The following is a 26815-nucleotide window of genomic DNA, read 5'->3' as shown; positions in this document are numbered from 1 at the left end:
AATATGGTTACATGTTTTTTTTTTTTTAATTGTTTAATATATTTTAACAATACAGTCGACTACAGTTTTCCGTGTTTGCTCAGAGGGAGCCATCTGCTCCGGGAGCTGTGGGTAGCCCTGCCTCATGGGTCTCGGTTCGCTGGGCGTGTTGTTGGCCTGCAGCTGCGGCCTGATCTGGTCCTGGTGCAGACGGCTCTGTGAGATGGTGTTTCCTCACGAGTTGCTCTTTAGCCAGCCTCATGTCTTTAGGTCACTCATTGCTCTCTTATCTTGTGTATGTTTGCATGTGTGACATTTCCACCAGGGCATTTTTTTTCATATTATGATTTTGTAGTAAATATTTCACTTGGGTATACACTACCATCAAGTTTGGAAATCAGACCCGCCTTAAAAAAAAACTCAGACAAGTTATTGGAAAAATTTCACTTTTGTACTTTTGACATTTCATAATGTTGGTTGAATGAGTTGTGATTATTTATGATCAATGACCCATGGACGTTTAACTAAGATGGCATTCAATCAAGAGCAAACCTTTTTCTTTCATTGAATGTGTAATTTCAATCATTGTAGATAAAGTAGGGTACTATGTTGCTGTGAGATAGAAATACTAATCACTGTTCCACAATGCCTACACTGTTCACCAATGTAAAAAAAAAAAATAATAATTAATTTACATACACTTGTCAGCCCCTGACTACAGTATTCGAATCACTTCCTTATTGCACCATGCACAATCTCCCTAACCCAATGTAAGTTTGTTTTTGTTTTTTTTAAATCTCTTGTAATTTATCAACCAACCAACCATCAAAACGTAGCCTTTCCCATTGAACAATTTTACTGTCTATTTATCTTGGAAGCAACAAGTGGCACAGGATTATCCCTCAGCAAACTAGAAGCGGCTGTTCTTAGACTTTCAACTCTCTCTTTGGCTTTCATAGAAAACAAATGTTCATATAACAGATCAAAGCCATTCTTTAGCAAGTTGCTTATGATAAAAATCATTTCTTATCAACAGACAAGATGATCATCAGCAGAATCTCGCTCTCTTTTTTCCTTTTCCTTTTGCTTTCTTTTCTGTGATCAGCCTCTGAGGATTGGGGTTGAGTCTGAGAATATCAGAAATATCACCACTCTGATTTGCATAAATATGCAAATGTCACCGAGGTACAACTGGGTTGTTCAAAATTATGATATCAAACCAGTGCATGTACATGTTTGTGTGTCTTGCTACAGCAATGGATCTGGGTCAGAGTTGTTTTCTTTCTTCTTTTCTGATGAATACTGTACTGAAAGCCAGATGCTTATGCAGACCTGGGCAAGTTATTTAGGTACAAGGCAGCCTTAGGATGTCACATACGCGTTGCACCAAGACAAACATAAATCAGCCCGTGTCACTGACTGATGCACTTCTTCAACATAACTGTAGATTTTCTGCTATTTATAAGTTATGTTTACCCGAGCAGCTGATTTGTGTTTTTGTGTTGACATGTATTGTAAATCTTATGGGGAAAGGAAAACATTATATTTCCAGAGCATAATACAATTGTATTTAGGATGTATTTATTGTATGGTACAGTATATATATATATATATATATATATATATATATATATATATATATATATATATATATATATATATATATATATATATATATATATATATATGAAGGCCAATCTATTAATGTATTGTAAATTTCATTCATAATGAAATGTTTTGAACACTCCTCGATGTCATCACGTCTGTGAAAGACCACTCTGATGCATCACGAATCAACCGTCTGCCTCGAGTCGCAGAATATCACCACAAATGTTCATTTTATGCTCTTTTAAGTGCGATAAAATTACAATCAAATAAGCTATATAATGTGAAATTTGAAGATGAAAAATGAACGTGATGGTCTTTCCAAAGCAAGTCTCCAAATGCATGCAGGGCATATTTAGAGTGTACTGCATATATATTCTGTAAACACCGGACTGCTTGATTGGGTGTATTCTTACATGTGACTTTTGCTCCAGTCCTGCCGCACAGGAGTCACAATTCGTGTGGCGATTTGCAAATGCATGTATGGAGACTTGTGTGTAGCTCTGACAACCAGGGGAAGCTATCGCCAATATTTCTGGTGTTGGCTGTAATCTTGATGACTAGGCCATTAACACCTGTTGTTTTGTTTTTTTGTCTTTCGTAGATGAGGGTCCTCTTCAGATTTCAGACTTCAAATTGAATTTCCTATCATATATCTAGCGACCTACTTATGAACTGTACATTCATATTTAAGTCTATGAACATATCCGAGCAAGATGACGCGGAAGTACTTGGAGGAAAGGATTATTTTGGATTAACCCCTGGAGAACACCACAGATCATAGCCAGTTGGTCTGATAAGTAGTTGGTAGTTACCTTTAACTGCTCACCATTCATTCACAGGATGAATTAAGAATCTTCAAATATCCCCTCCCAAAAAAAGCATGTTAATGGAAAGATTAGCAGGCGAAAGCTTGACTTGACCAAATAACCTATTGCTTTTTCGGCAGACGTGCTAGCTACATACTCCACCGAACATGCATTAATTTGTACTGCACTGTTAGAACATTTTAGTTCATTATCATCAGTAAGATTAATCATCAAGACAGTAATTATTAATAAGTATTTGTCTTGCATGTCTTCCAGCGTCTTCAGCGGGCCCTATCATCACACTTGAGGGCCACTACCACTGTCATGAGGGACCTGCAATCACACTGGACAAATTATGCGACTTCAGAACAGACTGTCCACTTGGAGATGACGAGGGCGAGCAATGTCGTGAGTACATTCAGAACGAGTAACCGAGAGACAATCACATGTGCTCTTTGACCTTCATCTCTGTATTATAACACCCAAGAAAAAATGGTCGTCTATTCTGTATCTTCATAACAAAGCCAGTGAAAATTGTCTCTGAGAAGAACAATTACAGTCTCTTCCAACAAAGAGGCAGAGAAAAAGGCAACTGAAACAGTGCAGATATGTTTGGCGGGCATTCCTCACCCTTGACATATTTCAGGGTTATTTTTATTTCTTTGCAGTTTTCTTTGGGGGTTTTCCCCTCAAGGCTTGGTAGAACACTGCCTATAATAGTTTTTTTTTTGATCCCTGTACAACCAGTGTCAAGAGTTTTGTCGGCAGCCTGCGAGATAGCTATACAAGAAACAGCATTGTGGTGGCTGTGGCTCAGGTGGTAGAGCTGGAATTGAACAGCATCATAGCTTGTCAATCACAAAGACATTTGACATGGAGGTGCAATTTACTCTGTCCTCCAATCCAGCCTCTGCATCATTACGAATCCATGCATTCTCCCTTCTTTCAGTCTCAGCTTCCTTCTGGTTGATCTTCGTCAATCCAAATTCTGCCGACACCCCACTGCTTTCCAGCATACTCCATCCAACTACAGAGTAATGCTGTTTCCATCAAAGGGAATGCAAGCATGTGATTTAAGTGGTAATCTGCAAGATTCCTCCTTATCTCAGATATTACTTATTAATCTATGAGGTCGTTGCTTTCAGCCATCCCTTTTCTTTCAGCTGTTGTTCTGCTCATGCTAACTTAAGTAAAGGAAAACTTGAAAATGTTGCAGATGTCAGTACACTAATCTGTAAGAAGGCAAAGGGAAAGATGAGTGGCAAAGTATTGTAAATAAGTGCAAGTATGCAAGGTGGTTTGAAATTTTTTGGGGTAACCACATGCACACAAACAGACACAGGGGGTGTTGTAGCCTTAATTTCCTTTCCAACAACCCAACAATTAATTAAGGCCAACAAGATCCACATTTTATTTTTTGAGAGAATACTATGGTTGGCATAATAGCGCTCCCATAGATATAAAAGATCTGTTTGAATTACTTATTTCAGATGACTTCAGTCTCCGGCCACTGTCTTTCCTTGACTGGATTTTCTTTGTTCAGACGTGTATGTGTGCACAAGGTGATCAAAAATCCAAAATACTATGATCAAAATAAACTAGCCACTAAATCAAAAATCACACAAAGCCACCTGTAGGCGCGGTGGACAAAGTTTCCACACTACTAATCAACGCACCTGGTTCAATCAATTGGCTTGTTCATGAGGCTGCGTGTACACTAAAAAGCAGAGGTGGGCATCAAGGGCTGGAGTCCTGCAGGTTTTGCATTTTGCCCTTCTCCAACACAGCTGATATATGATCAGCTCATCAGCAAGCTCTGCACAAGCCTGATAATGATCCTGTTGATTGGAATCAGCTCGTGTTGGAAGTGAGAAACCTCCAAAACCTGCAGGACCCTGGGCCTCGAGGACCGAGATTGCCCACCTCAGCTATAAAGGATGCCTTTTTAAACACACCTGGCCACTAGGTGGCATCATTTCCATTTCAAACAAAAAACCCAAATTATATTTAACAAATATTGGCTCCAACAAACCCCTATTGTTACGCTTACAACTGTAACAATAGACAATTATCTTTTGGAGCCAAGATTCCAAAGCTTTTAATTCTAAACCAAACATTCCTCCAGGCCGATGCCTTACTCTGAGGCAGGAACGAGCAAACATAACTTAGTTATTTGTCTCTCCAATGTATTAGTTTGGGTCTTCAGAAGTATGCTGCGCACCAACCCTTTAGATCCAGCGCGTGTCTCCAGTACTCTTGCCATGACGCAGGATCCACGAGGTGCGTTTGAGTCCACAATCAATACGATGTCACCTTTTATGAAATTTCTTCTGGTGTGATTCCATCGCTGCCCTTCTTGCAGAAGCGGTAGATACTCTTTCACCAATCTTGTCCAAAATAAGTCCGAAATGTACTGGACTTGCCGCCAACGACGTCTGGCATACAAGTCATGCGGGAGGAACATGCCTGGAAGCTGAATAGGCTTGACTTTAAGATGGAGTAAGTGATTCTGACTAAGGGATTCCAGATCATTCGGATTCTCTGAAACTGTTATCAATGGGCGACTGTTCAGAATTGCTTCCACTTCACACATTACTGTTGCAAGGCCTTCGTCGTCGAGAGTTTGCCGTTTTGTTACAGTGAGCAGCGTTGTCTTAACGAGACAAACTAATTTCTCCCATATTCCACCAAAATGGGCTCCATATGGAGGATTAAAAGTCCACTTTACATTCTTCTGCTGAAGAGGTTTCATTCCTTTAATGCCTCCTTCAAGTCTCTATCTGTTGTAATGAAATTTGTTACGTTGTCGTATCTTATTTCAGATACTTGGCCTCTTCTACTGATAAATCGTCTGAATGCATTGATACAAGAATCAGTGTCCATTGACTGCCATTTCAAGATGCACTGCCCTGCTGGTAAGGCAGGTGAAAATAACGCTATAGCGTTTCACGGTGGTCTTCCCTCGTTTTACTTCTATTGGCCTGAAGTTATCAACCCCTACGCATGTAAACAGTGGTAGATCGGGCGTTACTCGGTCTTTAGGTAAGTCGGTCATCTTTTTTTCGCTTGCAGTAGCATGAAGTCGTCAGCATACAGTGCATTCGGAGATGATTTTTCTTGCGGTTAGGGCGCTGCGGGGCGTCTTGGACGCACGCTGGAGCAGAAATAGGTTGCTGGCGTGCAGCAGCTCGGTGCCTAACAGCCGTTGTGGAACCGGGTCGGCGGGGCACTGCGTGATTCAGAGAGCAGAAGGTAGGTGGGTCCGCTCTCAGGAGGAGCAGCGACACGCAGTTTGGTGTTGAGTCCTTGCTTAATACGTGCTTTGGGGCGTGCGCTGTGGCTCAAGTCCGGGTCTCAAAGAAAGAAGCCGCGTGGTAGCTCAGCGTGTTCGGCGACCACATTTCTAGTGATGGTCAGGAGAAGTTCATGGGACAGGACGAGCGAAGAGGGAGAAGAGAAGAGGAAGAGAGGGAGTTCCTTCACGCGCTGGCTTTTAAACTGTGTCTCAGGGGGTCAGGCAGTAGTCCGGCCTCTTCCGTGCCCGTGAAGCAGACTTGGTCCACTAAGACCAAGCTTTTGGGATAGCATTTGATAATTTTTTATCAGAATTGGCAAGCCAGATGCTTCATTTATCATTCCGAACACATTTCAAACATTACCGTGATCATAAAGTTATGGAATCTGCTAAGCTTACTAATTAGCTAAACTTAGGTGGCTACAGAAATTACACACATCATTCATTTGAGATAGACATACAGGTTGTGTACAAAGATAAATAACAGAAGTCACTTGATATCAGTCAAGTACATAGAGTCTGTGTATGTCCCGAATTATGTAGACTTCAGATTAATTAGGAGTGGCAGGATTCTTGAGGATAACCAATAGTGACCGCTGAAGGGCACTGTTGTACCGTATAACTTCCAAGGCGCGTTGTTTCTAACAACACATGGCTGATTCCTGTGGATAGACCAGACCATAAAAGATGGTCTGGGGACTAATAAGCAGTCTTATCGCTAGTTTGCTTCCTAAACAGGCTTTCAGGTTTGTAGGCGCTGAGGTATGTGTTTCCTGTGGGTTGCAAAAAACGAAATCCAGCCCTTGCTGGAGGGAAATTCAAAGAGTCCTTTTTGAACTGAAAACACAGGATTAAGACACGCACACACATTCCCCAGGGGGAAATGTTTAAAAAGGCAAATAAAATGAAAAAATTGAGGGTTGACGGGCAATACACTTAATTGGGACAGTGTTTTTTAGGTTGCAGTTGCTCTTTTTAATTTTCTTACATTTGAAAAATTATGTATCAGTCTACTTGTTGGTTCTTCTACAGTGCAAGTGTTTACAGTAATAGTTTTCATTTGTGACTTTGTTTCAGGGTCATCAATTTTGTTGTGCGTGGATGAAGTAAGTTCATGGTGAAGTTTCGGCCATTCCGTTTCTGGTTCTTTCAAGAAATCTGGTCCATTGCACCAAGTGTGGTTGACTTAAAAAATGCTTTAGCATGGAGACCTCGGGAGGCATAATCAGCTGGATTAAGTTTCGTGCTGACATATCTCCATTGGAAAACATGTGTTGCTTCTCTAATGACACCAACGCTATTGGCCGCAAAGGTCTTAAACCTCAGGTTCTCATTCCTGATGTACTTGATTACTGAAGTACTGTCAGTCCAAAATGTTAATTCTTTAAGATGTATTGCCAATTCACTCATTAGCATCTTGTCAATCTGTACTGCAAGAACTGCTGCAGTGAACTCCATCCTTGGTATAGTTTTTGCTTTGCGGGGTGCCACTCTTGCTCTTCCAAACACAAAGGCAACATGGACATCACCACATTCATTTAAAAAAACGAAGGTACGCTGCAACGCCATATCCTACCTCACTTGCATCACAAAAGAGGTGTATCTGTGCAGACTCAATAAGTCCAGAATGCACCGGCTTGATGCAGTGATTGACGCTTAAGTTTTCCAACAGCTTCAGGCTCGTCAACCAACTTTGCCATGGTTTTTTAAATGGCTTCTGGAATCTCTTCGTCTCATTCACAGTCCAGCTTGCACAGTTCTTGTAATATGCATTTAGTTGTGAATACAAATGGGGAGAGAAATTCAAGTGGGTCATAGACCGAGCTCACAGTAGAGAGGATACCCCGTCTAGTTGCTGGCTTGGGTTTTAGACAGACTTTGAATCTAAACACATCTTCTTCTATGCACCATTCAATTCCAAGTGCTCTTTCCACAGGAAGGCTTTGTTTTTTCCAAGTCCAGGGTTTTCACTTCCTTGGCTCTGTCAGCCTCAATAATTGAGGAGAGCATAGTCCTGCTGTTACTTATCCATTTGGTTAAGTTGAATCCTCCTCTTTCACATAGTTCCTTCAACTCTTCATAGAGAAGTCCTGCTTCTTTGTCTGTGTGAACATTCATATCATCTACATAAAAATTGTTCCGGACGGTGTCGACAGCCTCTGTTGAAAATTAATGCTGATTGTCTTGTGCTGATTTTATTAAAGCATAGCCATCACAGCTGGACGAGGACGTTCCACTAAACAAGTGCATGGTCATCCTGTACTCAACTAGGGGCTTGGTCAAGTCACCACCAGGTCACCTTAGGAAACTGAGGTAGTTCCGATCTGACGGTGCGACTTGGACCTGGTAGAACATCCCTTCCACATCAGCCACGAAAGCGATTGGTTCCTGTCTGAATCTCAGTAGTACTCCAAGCAAAGTGTTTGTAAGGTTTGGTCCTTGAATTAAATTGTCATTAAAACGCCATGATGTGGCATGTACCACACCTTTCCAGTTTTTCCTTCAACTTCTGTTTGTGGGACAAACTCAGTATGTCCTTTTTGTATCATATATTCTAAAAAATGTTTTATATTCATTATGGAATGCTGGATTCTTGTGAAATTTTCTTTTTAATGGGATTGCTCTTTGTTCTGCCATATTACGGTTGTTTGGCATTCTTGGTTCCTTTTGCTTAAATGGAAGTGCATGTTGGTAATGTCCATTCAGTCATACGTGAGCTTCATTAATCTTCAACAGACATCTCTTTTGCCTCGTCATATGTGTTTTCAGGAAAATCCTGCTTGTACTGTTGAATTAGCATTTCACCAAGATCAATGACTGAAATCCTATTGACTGAGACATCCTCAACAGTTTGCGTCACACAGCTGTCATTATCCTCCATTAGTCCATTTACCACCCATCCAAGTATAGTTTGAACTGTATAAGGTCCGCCATTTTGACTGTTGATGACCTTTTGGGGTTCCATCAGCTGTGGTGCATTAATTCCTATTAACAATTCGATATCTCCATCAATGTCTGGTAGTTTCACTTCCTTGAGATAGTCCCACTTGTCTATGGCCTTTTGCCCTGGGATTTGCCCTACATGCAACTGGGAGTTAGTCTTCAACATACAATTTGGGCAGGGTAATAAATTTATGACTTTCTAGTCCACTTACTTCAAGGCAGTCAGCTGGCACAAAGGTAGTAGCCACAGCCTTTTTCTGGCCCATACATAATGCTAAACAATATTTGTGTTTTCCTTGTTTTGGCTTTCAACTGCAGAAACAAGTTCTCAGTAATAACACTTGCATTACTTCCAGAGTCCAATAGAGCACATGTCTGGATAATTGAGGTTGGGTTTGTCATCTTTATCTGGACAGGAAGAATTTAATGTGTTTGGCTTGTACGGTAAGTTCAGGTACATCCAACGCAACCATCCCGCTGTTGACCGACTTGATCATATCTTTCTCTTTTCTTTCCATTGTATGTGTGTCACACAGTTGGGTGGTTTTGTGAGCAGACGCTAAAGTTTTTATCAATGCAGCTTCAGCTCCAATGTAATTTGTATTTCAGGCGCCTCTTGTTGAGCCTTGACAGCAACTTCTCTAATTTCAAGTTCATATTTCAAGTCTCTTTCTTGTTTTTCCCAACTCCTGTTTTTTCTTTAAATTGGCAGCACATACCATTAATGCTGCTTTTTTTTTTTGCCCCAAGCTGTTCTTCTCAATGATGAGCTTGAAGAACTTCTACTAGAAAGTGACATTTGGCTACTATTGTCACCAAGATGTGCACTCAGCAGCGCCACCTTTTGGCATTTGCGAAAAGGAGATTGCCTTATCCAGCCATTTTCTAGCACTTTCTTTAAAGTCTTTTAAAGCAAGCAAGCAAAGGTGGCAGTGCTGTCCATGATAATATTTCTCCTCTTCAGGAAGAAGACTAGACTCCTGCAGCTGTAAAATATCTTCCAAGGCATTTAACACTGCAATGTTTTCCTTCATCTTTGTTTTATTTTCATAGTCAGTCGTTGAGTTTTTCCATCGTATTTCTTGTCTTTAAGTCTCTCATTCTTGTTTTTCTTTCCTAGAAGGGTTTCTCAATTTGAGTTAGGCGTGCCTTTCCTGTGGGTTTCGTCTTCCTATTGGGTCTCCCACCAGTAACACCCAATGTTTCCTCTTCCAATAGGCTTTTAAATTTCCATTTTTGTTATTGATTTGAGGTTGCTCAGGTGCTTTGGTGGCTTCCTCTTTGATTTGGATCTTTGCCCGTTTAAAGACATTTTTGTTTTGATTTGCAAGCAAAAGCAATGTATTCAAATACACAAAGCTTCAGCAGCACAGACCCAGCACAGCATCAACAACATACAAAAACTTGCATACATATTTCAAGGCCACAACACCACAAGATTCCAACGAACAATTGCTTGTTTCAGGCAACTGACAAGAGTAAATGCATTAATTCCACAGTCCACAATCACAAATGGCCAATCCGTTGTGAGCCACTATTCATTCACAATTCCAAGTGTCTGACAACAACAAACATACAGCATTCGCATGCAACCATGCGGCAATACAGCACTTCAATTCCACCTTCTAATCCAATAAACTCCAAAGTTTAGATGAATCTTTGTCAACTTTTATTGTAGCCTTAATTTCCTTTCCAACAACCCAACAATTAATTAAGGCCAACAAAATCCACATTTTATTTTTTGAGAGGAAAATATGCCAATGCGCTTGCTCCCATAGACATAAAAGATTAATTTGACTTACTTATTTCAGATGACTTCAGTCTCCGGCCACTGTCTTGTAATTGTGTTGATTGCGTATGTATGTTGTGTATGTAAGCGCACAAGGTCATCAAACAATCCAAAATATTATAATCAAAATAAACAGTAGCCACTAAATCAAAATCAAACAAAGCAGCCTGTAGGCGCGGTTGACAAAGTTTCCACACTACTAATCAACGCACCTGGTTCAATCAACTGGTTAGTTCATGAGACTGCATGATTTCTATTTCAAACAAAAAAGCCAAAATTATATATATATATATATATATATATATATATATATATATATATATATATATATATATATATATATATATATATATATATATATATATATATATAGTAATTTAGTTTTCTTGAATTTGCTTTTAAAGTTGTGGCAAATAATGAGAAATCCTACTTGACCAATCAAAGCTCACCTGTTTTATGAAGCTGAGCTGTGATTGGTTGTGTAGCGATTATTTGGGTCGCCGTAATGGCTTAGTGAGAAATTTAGACGGTACTGAGGGGAGTTGTAATTTCCTCAGCAACCTCTGGGGCACCACGTTGGCTTTGCTTGTTTGTAGGAGCAAAATAAACGATAAAAATCCTATTATCAAGTATTCAGAATCTGAAGTTGCTACTTTAGTTAATCATGGAGTTCTTTGCTTTCATAAGAGAATTACTAATCCACTCAGTAAACACAAATGATTCAGCAGAAATGGAATTTCTAGACAACAAATTTATTTAGTCAACACACATATATCAGTCACAGCCTAACCTATTAATGAAACGGAATAAAAATGCAAATCAAAGAAAAAAAGAAAACTTGCAACCTAACTAACTAAGATTTAAAAAAAAGATAGACAAAAAAGGTAGATGGGGATAAAGATGGAAACGTTTGACCTGTCAATTCTTTTATGTTTGAATAAAATCGTTGCACCAGTAGTATATGGTCGGATTGCAAAGCAGGCGCAACTCACGGGCTGGTTCAGTCGCACGGGAGAGAGAGAGAGAGAGACTCGAGTGTCGATCCTCGGTTGAATGCTGGAATGCTGGAATGCTGCACCAGGTCTCCGGTTGGTGGTGAGGTGCTCGCGCGGCGTGGAGGTCGCGGCAGGTCCTTGTGTGAGCGCTGAGAGACGCCTCGGACTCACGGCTGGAACAGACATGCGCGTTTTGGGGATGCGCAGTGTTTTTGCGAGTCCTTTTTTGATGCGTGCTTTGGGACGCGCGTTGTGACTCAAGTCCAGGGCTCAAAGGAAGAAGCCGCGTCGTCACCCTCAGCGACCATGTTTCTCGTGATGATCAGGAAAAGTTCTTGGGGCCAGACGTGAGGGGGAGAGAGGGTGGAGGAGTTCCAGGAAAAGAGAGCCCCTTGAGCATGCTCTCTTCAGAGTTCAGGAAAAGAGTTCCAGGAAAAGAGAGAGAAGTTCCTTCGCACGCTGGTTTTAAAAGCTGTGTCACCAGGAGGGCCCCTCCCCTTCCGTGCGCATGAAGCTTTTGGGATAGTATTTGATCATTTTTGGATCAGAATTGACAAGCCAGATGCTTCATTTTTGACAAGCCAGATGCTTCATTTATCATTCGGAACACATTTCAAACATTACCGCGATCATAAAGTAATTGAATCCGCCAAGCTTATTAATTAGCTAAACTTAGGTGGCTACAGAAATTATACACATCATTCATTTGCGATAGATATACAAGTTGTGTACAAAGATAAACAACAGGAGTTATTTGATGTCAGTCAAGTACATAGAGTTTGTGTATGTCCCGAATTATGTAGATTTCAGATTAATTAGGAGCGGCAGGATTCTTGAGGATAACCGATAGTGACCGCTGGAGGGCACTGTTGTACCATATAACTTCCCAGGGGCATTGTTTCCAAAAAACACATGGCTAATTCCTGTGGATAGACCAGACCATAAAAGGTGATCTGGGGACTGCTTATCAGACAGGATTTCAGGTCTGGCGGAGCTGTGGTTTGCGTTTCCTGGGGGTTATAAAACGAAGTCCAGTCCCTGCTGGAGGGAAACTCAAAGAGTCCTTTTGAACTGAAAGCACAGAGTTAAGACACGCACACACATTCCCCAGGGCGAAATGTTTAAAAAGGCACATAAAATTGAAAAATTGAGGGTGAAGTGCAATATTCGTTACAGTTGTTACCTGAGACCTGAGCAACTGTGATGTCATTTTCACTCGACAGCAAGTGACAAAATGGCTGCCTTCTGATATGGATGAAAATGAGTGGATTTTGATGCATAATAATGTTAAAACGGCTATTCATTAAGAACTATTATTATAAACTGGATACAATTATCAATCACTAATAATTCTATATCAAAATTGAAGAGAATAAAAGCCTATATAAGCACAAACTAAAGAGTAGCATGGATTCAGGTGTCTCTAAATAGAGGAGAAGATTCTGTCATCTACTTATAACAAGGGCCTGGCATCTCCTCCATAAAGATGGCCTCATTCCACGAGAGAGTGGCCAACAATGAGCCACCAGGCTTGTGAACGATTGCTTGGTATGCTGGATGGTCGTTCAACAGCCATATCGATCAACAACACCCTATTGGGACCACCCCCCAGGGGGCACGCTCACCAGAAGCATAAATAGGGAGACTCCTCACTTATAAATTCAGAACTAAAGAAGCCTTTTGGGTTAATGGTGAAATAGCTTCAACAAACCAGAGTCCAGTTGCATCAATTCAATCTTTATCGATTACCATCACAAATCTACACAGATGTAACAGAGTACAAAAACTTTGACTAATTAAACAACTGTACTATATCATTTATATTTCTGCTAACTTAAAATTTTACTGTAACACATTACTTTAATAAAATATACTTTTGCTCAAGTACATTTCACATAACTGTGTTAGTTACTCTTAAAAAATGTAAGTGCACAATTAAATCAGAAGAAATTGTTCACTGACGTAATGCCTGAACAGCGGGGCACAAAGTGGAAGAATAGTCCTGCCTGTACAGATGTGATAAGGACACCAGGAGGAGGAGCAAGTTATGAAAATGACATTTAGATAGTACGGAAGTCTTTATATAGGTGCACCATAGAGCTGTGTAATATGGACACAATTTTATATTCCTGCCATATGTCCTGATAGATTATTCTTCTTTTAAATTGCATAACATGCAATTTTATCTGATCTTTTCTCAATTTATTTATAAAATTCACATTTTAACTGAATAAAAGTCACAAATATCCAGTGGCCAAATAAATACCATTCAAAAATATCTGGTAGTACAACACATTTTCAAGGAATGCAGTAAATTTTAATGATCACAACACAATACTTTAAGTTTCAAGTATGCCTAAGTATTTTTTCAGAGGTTGAGTTTTAGGAATATGTTTGTCAGTTCCGAAAGCTCTGTTTTACCCGCCTCAACCTGAATCCTCGGGGCACCCTGGAAAATGAGTCCATAGATAGAGTTGTTTGGATTATATTACATACACAAAGATAGATGGATATTGTGTTTTCTGTGTGCTGAGCTGTAAATAAGGTGAATAAAATGAATACAAGACTGCTTCTTCCGAACTGTGACAAATCATGACTCGGCTTGTGTATCGAAGAAGAACCATGTTATTTCTGAGAACTAATTTAATTGGAATGCAAGCCCCACCCCCGTGATGCACTTCTGATCTCGCCAATGATCGGCAAACTTGTATTCAGTGCATCAACTCCCAGACAATTGAGTAAATATATTGTGAGGGATACGTTTAAGTAGGAAAAAAAAATTCAAATTAGCATTGCTGTGTGCCACTTTGCACTGGATTGAGTCACTATAAGAACATCTACTCTTTGCACCCACTATCTTGAGGTCTCAATAAATATGGCAGCCATATACTGTATTCATAGCCGCGCAAATTAAACAGCCGAGTATGAGCCTCCGAAAAATAACTTTTTTCTTTCTTTCTTTCAAAAGCAATGCAAACTATATCATATACATTGTTGTATTCCACGTAGTCCATTGCAGGACACATTGGTCATTGGCACTTAGAATGCACCTCGTGGACACTCTCTTAGAGTTTGAAGTTAACTAAATAAATACCAAGAAAATTAAAATAAATGCAAACATCATAAAAATTCTAAACACTCACTTCATTTGGAATACTTGTACTTCCTATACTTAACTACTGAAGAGGAATAACAAAATATTTGTCCTCTTTGCGTGTTCCAAAACTTGAAGACAGATTTAATGTAAGAAAAAACACCTTTGCAAAAATGATTTAATCTAACAGAGATCTCTGGACATCGTGACAGGCTCCAAACATCACATAATAGGTGGAATTTCAGAGTGCCGAATGTGTCTCTTCCGCGTGTAAAATGGCTTCTTATAGTTAAACCGACCGCCTCTCTTTCATTTGTAGACAAAACATACTCTCTGGGTACTTTTCCATGAGCAGGGGTGTGTGTGTTCGAAGCAGATTCTGTTCTCAAGGACCAAATGTGTTTTCGCACAGAACGCTGAGAAGGAATTTTTTTTAGACTAAACAATATGTTCCAGCTTAAGGTCAAATTATACTGAGTTCAAGACTACCTCACATCTACAAAACATTTCGACAAGGTTAATATAAAGAATTAAAATGTTAATAATGTATAACAATGGTTAATATATGAAATTAAGTATTAAAAATGTTAATAATATCTAACAGTCCTCCCTTTGGGCTTATTTAAATAAAGCCCAATAACTAAACATTGAAACATTTTACCACAAAGATTCCAGCAGGATCTTCATCATCGCAATGGCAGGTACAACATAAGAAAGAAAAAAAATGAAAACATTCTTTTTAGCAGGAGAGGAGGTCAGTCATATGTCAAAACAATGTGATTCATTAAAATATTTTTTTCAGTAAAATAAGCATATCATATATGAAGACAATGTGTTGTGATTATGTTCAAAATTGTGGTGGGGATCTCAGAAATAGCAAATTGGCATGACAGTCAGTATGAGAAAGAGTGTCATTATGTACGCAATTGGCGACGCGATTGAAGACTTGTCGTTTGGGCTAGGGAAGTTTTGTTGACGTTTGTCAGTTCCGTTTTCGTTCTTGCGTTTGTTTGTTTTTTTCAAACAGAGTCCTTCAGCTCTGCGATTGGCTGGCAAGCTATTCAGGTTGCACCCCGCCTACTGCCCGAAGCCAGTTGGGATAGGCCCCAGTACCCTCACAATCCTTGTGAGGACAAGCGGTCAAGGGAATGGATGGATGGATGGATGGATCCTTCAGCTCTTTTAGAAACCACATCAACTGCCAGAGATGCAGGGGTTGATCACCGGGATTTGTTTTCCCAAGGTGTGACTCATTCTTTGTGGAACGCCCCGGAAAAGGGATACGTTCCTCCTATCTCCAGTGAGGGATGTCCTCAGCGAAACTCAATCTGGTTGAGTGATGTCTTCAGCTCGTCAGGTGGCTCCTAGAAACAGTTGAATGGTTTCTCGGTTGGTTCGTCTGGTGGCTCGCTCCTGAAGGTGGGGGTTGAGTAGAAGGCGGACCCGGCAGTTCTGATAGGCAAGATGTGGAGCCAGGTGCCCCTGTGGACTGGACCATATTGACCTTTTCATCACCTCATCTGGGTGCAGAATATTCTCATTTAGTCACCAATAAACGTACATATTCACATCCCTTCTTTTGGAAAGAGCATCTGGTAGTTTTATTAGTTTGGAGTTAGTAAATGTTAGTAAAGTTCTGTAGTCCTGTCCTGTGGGAAAAAATTCTGTTTGTTGTGACATTCAATTAGAATCCAGCCTTTGGATGACTTTAATGACCTAAGCACATTCATTAATGCAAAAATGAAAATCTTAGCCAATTCAAATCTGACGAGGCCAATTTTGTTTACAGAGCGTAATGATTATTGGAATGTTTTATTATAATATTCACTGTTATAGATATGGCATGAATGTGCTTCCAGCCATTAAATAAATGCAACTTTCGTCAACAAATAAAATCAAAAAATAACATCTAACCCCAGGGCCCCAGGGAAAAATAGAAATGGAACATATTCACCTTATTTTCGCCGTCTCTGCCAAAACTTACTCCTTCTCCATGGTCAAGGAAATCCCCAATTGTCGTCCTGTAAATTTCATTTCAATTTCAATCTATAATTATCACATTAAGGCTAACTTTTAATTTTATATTTATTTAATTCAACATGGACTGTTTGTGTCCTTCGCGACGATATACCCAGACCGACCAATAATTCCCCCATCTGAAAAAAATCGACTGAGAGAATTTTTCAGACTAATAGTAGAACTACAGCAGTAAATCAATTTTGCTTGCTTTTTTGTTTAAAAAGAGGGGGAAATTTTACATTTAACCAGTAAATTCGACAATGCGTCCCAAGCAATTGTTTAAATTTCAAAAGAGAATTTGGGAAAATATTAGAAGACCAAATTTAACAAGCGTCAAATAACGGAAAATATAATAAAGATTGAAATAAATTATATCCTATCCTTATTCATATAAGTGAATTTTCAATTTCCGCAACCACACGCAATTTACCAGTATTATCTTTTGTACTATACAAATAGAAATATTGTAGCAATTATTATTAATACATAAAGTTACCCTTAGTTTTAGCATGTCATTATTAAGCTTGCTAGTCCCCCTTTTGTTGATGTTTGTCCAAAAAGCTGACTGTTTTAAATTGTTTCATAGCGTCATCAAGTTCTCGCTTAACGGAAGCTCATTTGGGTCAAACTATTTTGTTACGCGCTCGAATATAGCGTCCATTTCTCTTTTTAATTATTGACTCCCGTATTTTATTAGCTTATTATATTATATTATATTGTAGTTAAGTTATATTAATATTTAGAAATGAAGTGACGTCTCACTTATAACAGAATTAGTCAACACCATATCTCATCGCGGTCACTTTAAGAATAACCGTGACGTCAGATTTTCTACACACAGACAAAACGGCATACAAACAAATATCATGATCTCCTCCTAAAATAATAAATACTGCTTTAAGTCAATTACGAAGCAGTCTCTCGGCTGCAAGGAGCGAAGCATTGTTTCCAACTTTGAGGCAGACCTTATTATAAAGAGACTGCCATGTGTTTTCCGTAATTAATACTGCTTGCAGCCTGATTGCCACAATTCTTTGATTCAATTGTGCAAACCCATCGTAACGCACCATCGTAGCGATCTAGCCGTTGTGTCAATCCATAATCTTATCCTAATTCCATCCAAGAATCTTAGACATATAATTTATGCCTGTTTGACATTTTATTCAAGGAACTTATTACGATTTACTACCAGCGGGCGATCTAGCCGCTGCTTCAATCCATAATCTTACTCTAATTCCATCCAAGAATCTCACGACATCTATTTTATGCCTGGTGTCATTCAGCGCAGCTTTATTTCATTTTAGCGCAATACCCAACAACGTGACGGCATTTCCGTAGACAATGCTTCCGTCACCACGTACGTGTACAGTTCAAACACCGTGGTAAAATCCGAAATCTGGGACTTTGCGTCCAACCAAACGACTTCAAAATTTATCACTATTTTTCTTACATAAATTCCATCTTCAATATAATTTTGCAAGACGAATATACCAGCCGAAGCGCTCCCAGACAGACAGAATTCCTAAAACGTGGATAAAGTGTCCACTTACCGTGATTAATATGGCCGGGAATTTTATTCGTCTGTGAATGCCCCGCTGCAAAACGTCGCTCTACGTCGGGTCACCATTTGAAGAGGAATAACAAAATATTTGTCCTCTTTGCGTGTTCCAAAACTTACACTACATAAAAGGATTATTCCTGACTTTCTGCCCATAGCTGACATTGAGCTTGTGGCCCACCAGTTGGAAATCCCTGGTTTGGAAGATTAAAAGAAAGGAGAGCAGTCTCACATGCACAATCTTCGGCAATGAGTTAACGTATCTGCAGCCAAAAAGATGATGGAGACACCTTTTGTCGATTAAGTTAGGACATCACAAGAATTTATCTCACGTACTAAAATAGAAAGATCTTCATTTTGAAAGACGACATAGAGCGTTTATTCTGAGCTAAAGGTGATTTTGCACTGTGATGTTTGAATGTGAGGGCAAAGAAATGAATGATGAAAAGAAATAACTGATGTGGTAATTTTAGATAGTCGTGGTGTGACCAACTAATAATATGCAATCACATTTTTTCGTGGGGTGAGGCAAATTTCCTCGCACACACTAAAATTACTTTGAGTAAAACTTTATTTTAAAAAAAAAATGCCGCTAGTACTATTAAATTGGCTTATTACTGTAGTTTTCTCAGTATGCAGATAAAAATACGATTAAAATAAGACAATTTCTCTTCAAGATAATAAAGATAACTTTGTGTGTAAAGTAGTTTCTTCCACTTTCTACTCAGAGTCAAGGATCGTTAATGTGGTATCTTCATAAATCAAACCTTAACACTGAGTAGAAAGTGTAAGAAACTATTTTTGTAGCATTAGCTGACCATTTTAAAAATAGTTACTTGAGGATCGTTAATGTGGTATCTTCATAAATCAAATCTTAAGTAACTGTTTTTAAAATGGTCAGCTAATGCTACAGTTTGCTCTTGCTTTGGTTCTGAATTTGAGATGGAATTCAACTGCTATTCAGTGTAGGGGTAGACAGTAGTGTAGTGGTATAATTGGTATAAATGGGTATATTATTTTTTTTAACTTTTCTTAAAAAAATTTTTTAGTAGTCCAGAAAAAACGTCCTGTTTTAGAAACGGTGACGTCAGAAAAATCTGTTATTTGTTCTTGCTCACAATAAAGCAATTATCATGTCTTAATTAAGAGCAGTTTGTTATTACTGACAGAAGCAGCCTGAATTAATGTAAAATGTATTTATCATGAGATGAGACAAATATATAGTGTAAATACCAAAACAATATTTAGTGAACAATGAACAAAAATAATGAAAAAACTGTGACTATTAGACCTCAATATTGTTTTAGGCCGAATTTTAAAGTACTTGGCTCCATTCTTGTGTTTGAACTTTCTTTAAAATCAACTACTAGCCTAGCAACTAAAACAAAATTAGATCATGTAGATAGTGTGTAACCAGCGGCGCCCACTCTGGGGATCAAAACTACACTGCAAGTAGTCTCCGGTGTATGAATGCAAAGCGCTTCCGTTAAGCTAAAACTAATCAAAGAATTACATTTTACTCGCCATGACCCGCCCTACTCTGCCTCCGATTGGTTCATCAGTCCTCATTCCTAAAGTCAGCAAATCTAATCAGCGATGGCAGGGGCTACCAGCCAATTAGAGGCAGAGGAGGGCGGTCGATGGCTTCACCATCCTTGAGTAAAAAATAGATACTCTGGCTTACTTATATTACTGAACAGTGCACATCAGTGAGGATTTAAAAGTGGGTATACACATTGCTAACTGAAAAAGAAGTGGGTATATATACGCCCTATACAAGTGTATACCCTGGACAACACCACTGGGTGTAGATCCAGTCAAGTGGGATACTGGTGCCATTGGCCAACCCAAAATCTTATAAAAACCTGAGCTATTTTCCATATCCTCTTTAACAGAAATGTGTTATGTATCAGTTTATCAAAATAATATAAAGATATACTATAATTGCTTGTCAGAGAGGTTTTAAATTAACAATGATAATATTATGGTTGTGATGTACAGTTTTGCTCTCAATGAGAGCTACTGTATGTTGTTATCAAGAATTCAAGCTTGAGTCTTTTGGGTAAAGTGCATTTTCTTTGTACGTTCTGTTTCTTAATACCAGCACTATGATCTTGCACAGGTCAGTTTCCACGCCATTTTCTTGATGATGCTATATCTTAAACTCCCCTTTTATCACAACACAACACATTTTATAGGTAATGGCCACTTACAGTCGCTCATTATTAAAGTAACATCAAACTCCTGAGAGAGAAAAAAAATCAAAGGAAAGAGAAAATCACAACGAACAACAAAGCTGGAAACAAAAGCCTGGAGTCATACCTGGGTTTGAAAAAGCAAAATGTCAGCATTGGTGTAGTAAGTGTATGCTTCTATTTTATTTCTTCACATTAGAGCACCTTAGTAGCAATCAGTAGAGTCAGCTTCTTAGCCTCGTCATGCATTCAATTCCCCACTCTGTTATCTGTAGACCAGAAAAGAATTGCGTAAGTGGAAAAAATACCCCCCCCCCCCCCCAAAAAAAAAAAAAAACAGATCAAAGAAATGCCTTTGACAATTGCTCTTACAATATTTGCCCTATCTAAGTTTGATTTATGCAGTCAATTACTTAGACAAACAAGGGAGGGAAAAATCTTGTTAGAAATAAAATAGTTTGCACTTTTCCATGATGGCATTGTGGAAATGAGGCGCGACAGACCACACTTCACCTCCTCTTGCGTTTCCAGAGGGATGCGTTTGATGGGCTGCTCGAGCCGCTAGAATATCCCGGCAGTAGGCTGCCAAGAATGCTTGAGAGGCACACGTCGTTCACTTGATCACCAACCCCAAAGCACACGGAGCACCCTCATTTCCCCTCAAGTCTCCCTCGTCACTCTTTTGCTATCTCCTTCACGCGGGCCGTTTCAATTTGCGACTTCTTTTTCTAGAGCCGTTTCAGCTTCCACTTTACACGTCCGGTCGTCCACCCTAAATTTCACCAACACAATGAGTCACCTGGACAAAACACTGCACACTCGACCAGCACGATCAAATCTTCACTCTGATTCACGCTCATGGGCACAAGTCTGCACCCCCTCTGTGACAGTACTCTTTACTCCTCCCCCCTACTGGGCCTGTCTACTCATTATATACAGCTCAGCCATTACAATTATTATTGTCTTTGCTCGCTTGCCCTTATATATTCTCTTTCCTGTGTCTCACCAGGCCGCTTCCTCAATGGCAGCTACTGCTCTTTTGAAGAAGACGAGTGCAGTTGGCAGTCAATGATGGGTGTCCCCTGGAGAAGACTCCCGTCTTCAGCCAAGGCTGCTAGACAGAGCTGCCCATCCTCAGGTGGCCCAGACATCGTCTGTTGAAGTCATGATGCTTTTTTTTTTTTCCAGTGTGTAGTTTAAAGTCACAATTCCAATTGAATAGTTGAGATAGGTTGGAGTTTTTTTTTAATTTTACATTAAAGCCTGAGGTGGCTTTTTGGAGCTGTTTGGAGCTGTAATGTTAGCAACTTAGTACTAAATCAAATTTCTCCTTGTCTTGTAACACAATTGAACAATGCAGTTAAAACACATTATTGCAGTAGGTCTAGAGCAAATCTGAGTTGGAACAAATGGCACTTTTTCACTGCATAGCTCAGCTCGCTTCATCTGCTCACTTCATCTGCTCACTTAAGGTTGAGGTGGTTAGATTTCCACTTTAATAATATTGGTGCTGATAACTTATTTTAAGATATCGCTACTTGTGATCTTACCATAAGGAACAAGAAATTATAAATTAAAAGAATAGAAAATTGCCCTTCATTTCTTTCAGTTTTAGAGAAAAAATGCTGTATTGGGATAGGTCTTTAAAATAACATAAACTTATATTGAAAATTAATAAATAATAATAATAATAATAAGTGAAAACTAATAAAGAAGATTGAGTGCATCAGGAAAACAGCTAAATTAAAAGTGTGGTAAATTTTTAGCAATGTTACCTTAATTGGGGCATTAATGAATCTACTCGAGCATTGAGCAAACAACAGTGGTTTTCGCATCCAAACGAAATCATCAGTTTGGCAAGCTTGGAGCACTAACTGACGAAGGACAAGCAATAGTGCCGCATATATTGATTTTGCCAGTGGAAAAGCATCAATAGTGAGCACAGCTGTGTCAAAAAAGGAGACAAGTGTATAATCTCTTTCACAGCTCTATTCACAAGGACTTACTGGGAAGAAGAATTCCAAAAAGCCAGTTGACAAGAAAAAATGAAATGCAGTGTGCTGTCTGTCTTCATGTAGCACACTGTTGCATAATGCATTGTTGTTTGCATAATACAGCAGGTCAAGCAGTAAAAAGCTGAGCTAAGATGCTAAAAGCAGCTTTAGACAAGAGTTGGCATCCAACAGCTAATAATTTGGTACCCCTACTGTACAATGGTGCTCGATAACACAATTTGTCCAATTTAATATCTTAGGTTGTACGTACACTGTTGGCCATATGCATGTTCTATTGTGCACGGTGGTTGTTACCATTAGTAAGTGATCAGAGTAGAGATTCCAGGAATCATGACATGTAAACATGCATGTGTTGGATTCTGTCTGGATGCTAGTTCTCTTCTTTTATATTCATCACATTAATAACTGCAAGCTGTGTGGGCGTGTGATAGTTATCATTATTAACTGGCAAGAAACAATTGCATTAAATGAATTATATAACACGTCTATGTTCCTCATTTTTGTATATGACCAGTGATGCCGGATAACTCGCCTCTCCCAAGTGTAGCAAAAATGAGTATGCATCAAAACACTCACAATAGCCAAAGGTACTGGACTTAAGATGTCAAGTGGGCTAACGCACATCAAAAATAATTGCTTTGTGCGAGTATGCCCTTAGTTGTACTATTGTTGTTGCATAACTATACATGTAAAAACATACTCAATGTAACCAGTCAGTAAACTGAACAATGTGATGGAAACTGGGCTTAGATACCTAATTATAGAGGAGCACAATACTACAGAACTTGGAACACATCTTTTACTGCTAGGTCCAATGGAATGTGAAATAAGCAATAACTCGTATGTCCGAAGTTATCTCACGCGAGTCCCAGTGGAGATATTAGCTCCCAAATTAAGTTTTATTCAAGTGCAATCCATGAGATGAGCTTTTACAATGCTGGTTTTGCTGAGGCGTGTTTTTGTTATCTGATATTTACATTGATGAAATTATGGAAAGAGCATTAAAATTCCATGTCAAGCTTGGTGTCATAGAGTGACTTTCTGTGACAATTATGAATAATATTATTTATGTCTTTAGGATATTTATTTATTTTATTTGATGAGCTTGGATCAAACCACCATGTCATTAAGTCAGTGCCTCTTAACCTTGTTGGTGGTACTGAACCCCACCAGTTTGTTATGCACGTTCATCGAACCCTTCTTTATTGAAAAATAAAATTGGATTTCCCGCCCCTAAATTCAAGTATAGGGTTTACTGGTGAACAAAATGAACAGGGAGAATGTGACTTTCTTAAGATAGGGAAGTATTCCTCTAGTTTTGCGAGATGGCTAGATAGATAGCTTAAATGCTCAACTTGGCATGGCAAATCATGCAGCTAAGGATGCAAACTCCCATCACTCAACTCAACTCAATATAGAGCACTTTAAAATAACCACCACTGTTTTTTTTCTTTTTTAAATTATAGATGACATAGATTATAGAGATTATATAGAAACAGCAGAGGCCCCTGAATGGAACCCTGTGGAACACCATATGTTCCTTATACATGTGAATTGTGAATTCATGTTGCACATATTCGTCATTAGTTAGTATAAGGGGATTAAAATAAAGAAATCACTTGACATGCTATCACAACAGTCACAAATCGACTACTGAGCACACCAAATTCCCTGTAGCACCGATAGGCCAAGCAATGGAGCAAGTGGGGCATATCATGACAAGCCATGTGTGTGTCTTGACCTCTGCCAAACCCCTGAGACCGACTTACCGACAGTGTTGCCAACTTTTTTTTGTCAAAAGCGACTGGCAACAAATCTAGCGACTTTTTTTGTGTTCTTTAGGGTGTGTTTTTTTTAACTCACTTTATGCCTCTCCCATGATGTTATTCCTCTCTCCTTCGTCCGTTACTATTAAATGCAAATTGCCAATTTTGCAAATTAGACAATGAGGTCATTTAGCGACTTTTAGGACAGCCAATAGCTTCTTTCCTTATTGGGGAGTTGGCAGCACTGCTCACCGAACCCCCGGGCTTCGATCCAATCCAGGTTATGAACCACTGCACTAAGGCCACAAAGCCATTTTTTGGCAAATCTAACATGTTTTATTATTGGTGTTTTGCACTGTATAGTAATAGATGTGTTTTTGTTGAAAAGGTACAACACTCAGCATGGAGGGGAACCAGTTCAAAGGCCAACATCGCTCAGCACTACTCAGAAGTCCTCTTTTTCCGCCTCCTTTAAGGAACTCTCCATGCACGGTAAGCACATAATTAAATGCTTTTCATTGTGAATGTTAAGTTAAGAATGATGTTCTTGCAAATATGGGACAGCAGTAGCTTAGCTTAGCTTAGCTTAGTGTGTGTGTGTGTGTGTGTGTGTGTGTGTGTGTGTGTGTGTGTGTGTGTGCGTGTGTGTGCGTGTGTGTGTGTGTGTGTGTGTGTGTGTGTGTGCGTGCGTGCGTGCGTGTGTGTGTGTGTGTGTGTGTGTTTGACTTTGGACTTGGAGGTAGCTAATCCAAGACTTGTTATAGACTGCTTTTGAACACAGAGGTAGAAATAATGGTTGGCTAGCAACGTGTATGCATGCCAAAGTAAAGACTGTAAAAATGAATTTACCTGTCAGTGCTTGTTCTCGTTCTCTTGGTACACCTCCCACATGCATGTTTGGTTAATTGAGCACTCTAAATTATCTATAGGTGAGAATGCAAGTGCAAATGGTTTTATGTACCCTAACGTCCTGTCCAAAGTCAACTAGTATACGTATAGGCTCCAGCTCACCGTGACCTGAATAAGGAAAAGCATGTTTAAAAAAAAAAAAAACATGAATGGATGGATTGTTATTTCTTCTTTTAAATGTACAGTAATCGATATATGTACAGTACTTGGGCTACTCAATAAATATGAATATCATTGGAAAGTACATTATGTACCTGTATTTATGCGCACAGTTGCTTCAATTAAATAGTCACTTTGAACAAGAATAAGCTGTGTTAAAGGTTTGTATTAATTATTTGTTCTTCAGATGTGGGAAGCAGGTGATTACATTCATTTGAGAATTTGGTAGAACAGTAAATGGTCTTTCACTCATCTATAGTACTTTTCCACCTAAGGCATTAAAAGTGCTTCACACTTTTATTAGAATTTTCAAGAAATGCAAAAATAAAACTGAATGGAAACGCTAGAAATTCGAAAAAAGGCCTAAAATTCGCAAAAAAAAAGTTTTTACGCTTGGAGAGGGTGGATTTTGAAGCATATCGAAAAAATTAAAATGCAAATTTTGGCTATGGCAACAGCTTTTGCGAATAAACGCTGACCTGATACACGTTGCACGTTTTGAACGGATTATCACGTCACAAAGCAATGTCGGTCGATAAAGTAAGGTATGTTAAGGGGAATTAAAGAAGCGAATATTAATGCATTTTTAGATTTTATCAAGAATTACAAAAGCAAACTCATACGACGTCATTGCACGACGCAGTCACTTCCTGTTCATCTTTTAAAGTACTGGTGTATCACATCTCTATGGTGTATACTGCCACCTACAGCAGCGGAGTGCCCTCTTAATATTCGCAAAAGAACAGATGGAAACTGGCATAAGTCGCATGTCCGTTTTGCGCATTTTCAGTAAATTTGCTTTAAAAATTTAAAACAATTGGATGTAAACCTGACTACTGACTTTGCATTAACCTACTGATGATGCAGTAGCAGGAGCAACTAGATGTTCAATATCTTGCTCTTGGACACTTCAACATGGTCACAAGGGAAGAACCTGCACGAAGCAAGCATGGTGATGCGTATGTGGGGTCACTGCAGATGCAGGGGTCGGCAGTCAGGAACCCTTAAGAGATGTTGTGTCTTGTCAGGATTGCTTTTGAAAGGTTTCCCAGACATCTAAACATTGTTGTGTTTGAAACGTGCACTGATGTCTCCCTCTCTATCATTGTGTCTAAAGAAGGAAAGAAGAGTCAGGTGCAGAAAGCAAGAATGACCTTGTCAATCAAAAGTTGCTTCTGCTTACCTACGCATTAAATGAAATGATCCTCGTAGTAGGCCATGATGTTACTAGAGAATGTAGATGAAGAGTTTGGATCCCTGAAGTTACAATTATGGTTGTGCAACAAGCCCAGTATACGTTTTGTTTTGCATCCATGTGAACTTTTTACATTGGAAAGAGGTGATGAGAGTTCTCAAAGGCATGAGAAGATGGTGCTAAAGTCATGGAAGAACTTGCAAATGCAGACCACAAAAGGCAACCAAGAACTAAGCCTCAAGAGAATTCCAACTTGGTACAAAATACTAATCAGAAAACAAACCAATACATGAGCGAAGAACCGCGTTTCTCTTCCATAGTGATTAAGAGGCAGGATTTTTGTGGACAGCAGTGCTGCACCATCACAGATTTTCCACAGTCTCTTGACACCTAGCCAAAGATTAAGCATGATTCCAGATTAAGACAGTAAATCCCTTTTCTAAACACTGTCTTGGCGCTCTTTATTCTGGCCTGTGTGCTCCTGGACAAC

General features: G+C 39.2%; 1 protein-coding gene across 2 annotated transcripts in view; it reads left to right on the top strand.

Annotated features, from left to right (window-relative positions):
* Window positions 1-26815, top strand: part of alk (ALK receptor tyrosine kinase) — a 379915-nt gene that overhangs the window by 277902 nt on the left and 75198 nt on the right. For both annotated transcript variants that reach the window (XM_077579089.1, XM_077579020.1), the window contains exons 6-8: window positions 2670-2801; window positions 21291-21419; window positions 24451-24554. In XM_077579089.1, the coding sequence (XP_077435215.1) occupies window positions 2670-2801; window positions 21291-21419; window positions 24451-24554 (365 nt within the window). The remainder of the gene's footprint in view (window positions 1-2669; window positions 2802-21290; window positions 21420-24450; window positions 24555-26815) is intronic.

This window comes from Vanacampus margaritifer, chromosome 1 (genome assembly GCF_051991255.1).
Source record: "Vanacampus margaritifer isolate UIUO_Vmar chromosome 1, RoL_Vmar_1.0, whole genome shotgun sequence".
In the NCBI taxonomy this organism is placed as follows: domain Eukaryota; kingdom Metazoa; phylum Chordata; class Actinopteri; order Syngnathiformes; family Syngnathidae; genus Vanacampus; species Vanacampus margaritifer.
This window is presented reverse-complemented; position numbering and strand designations above follow the sequence as displayed.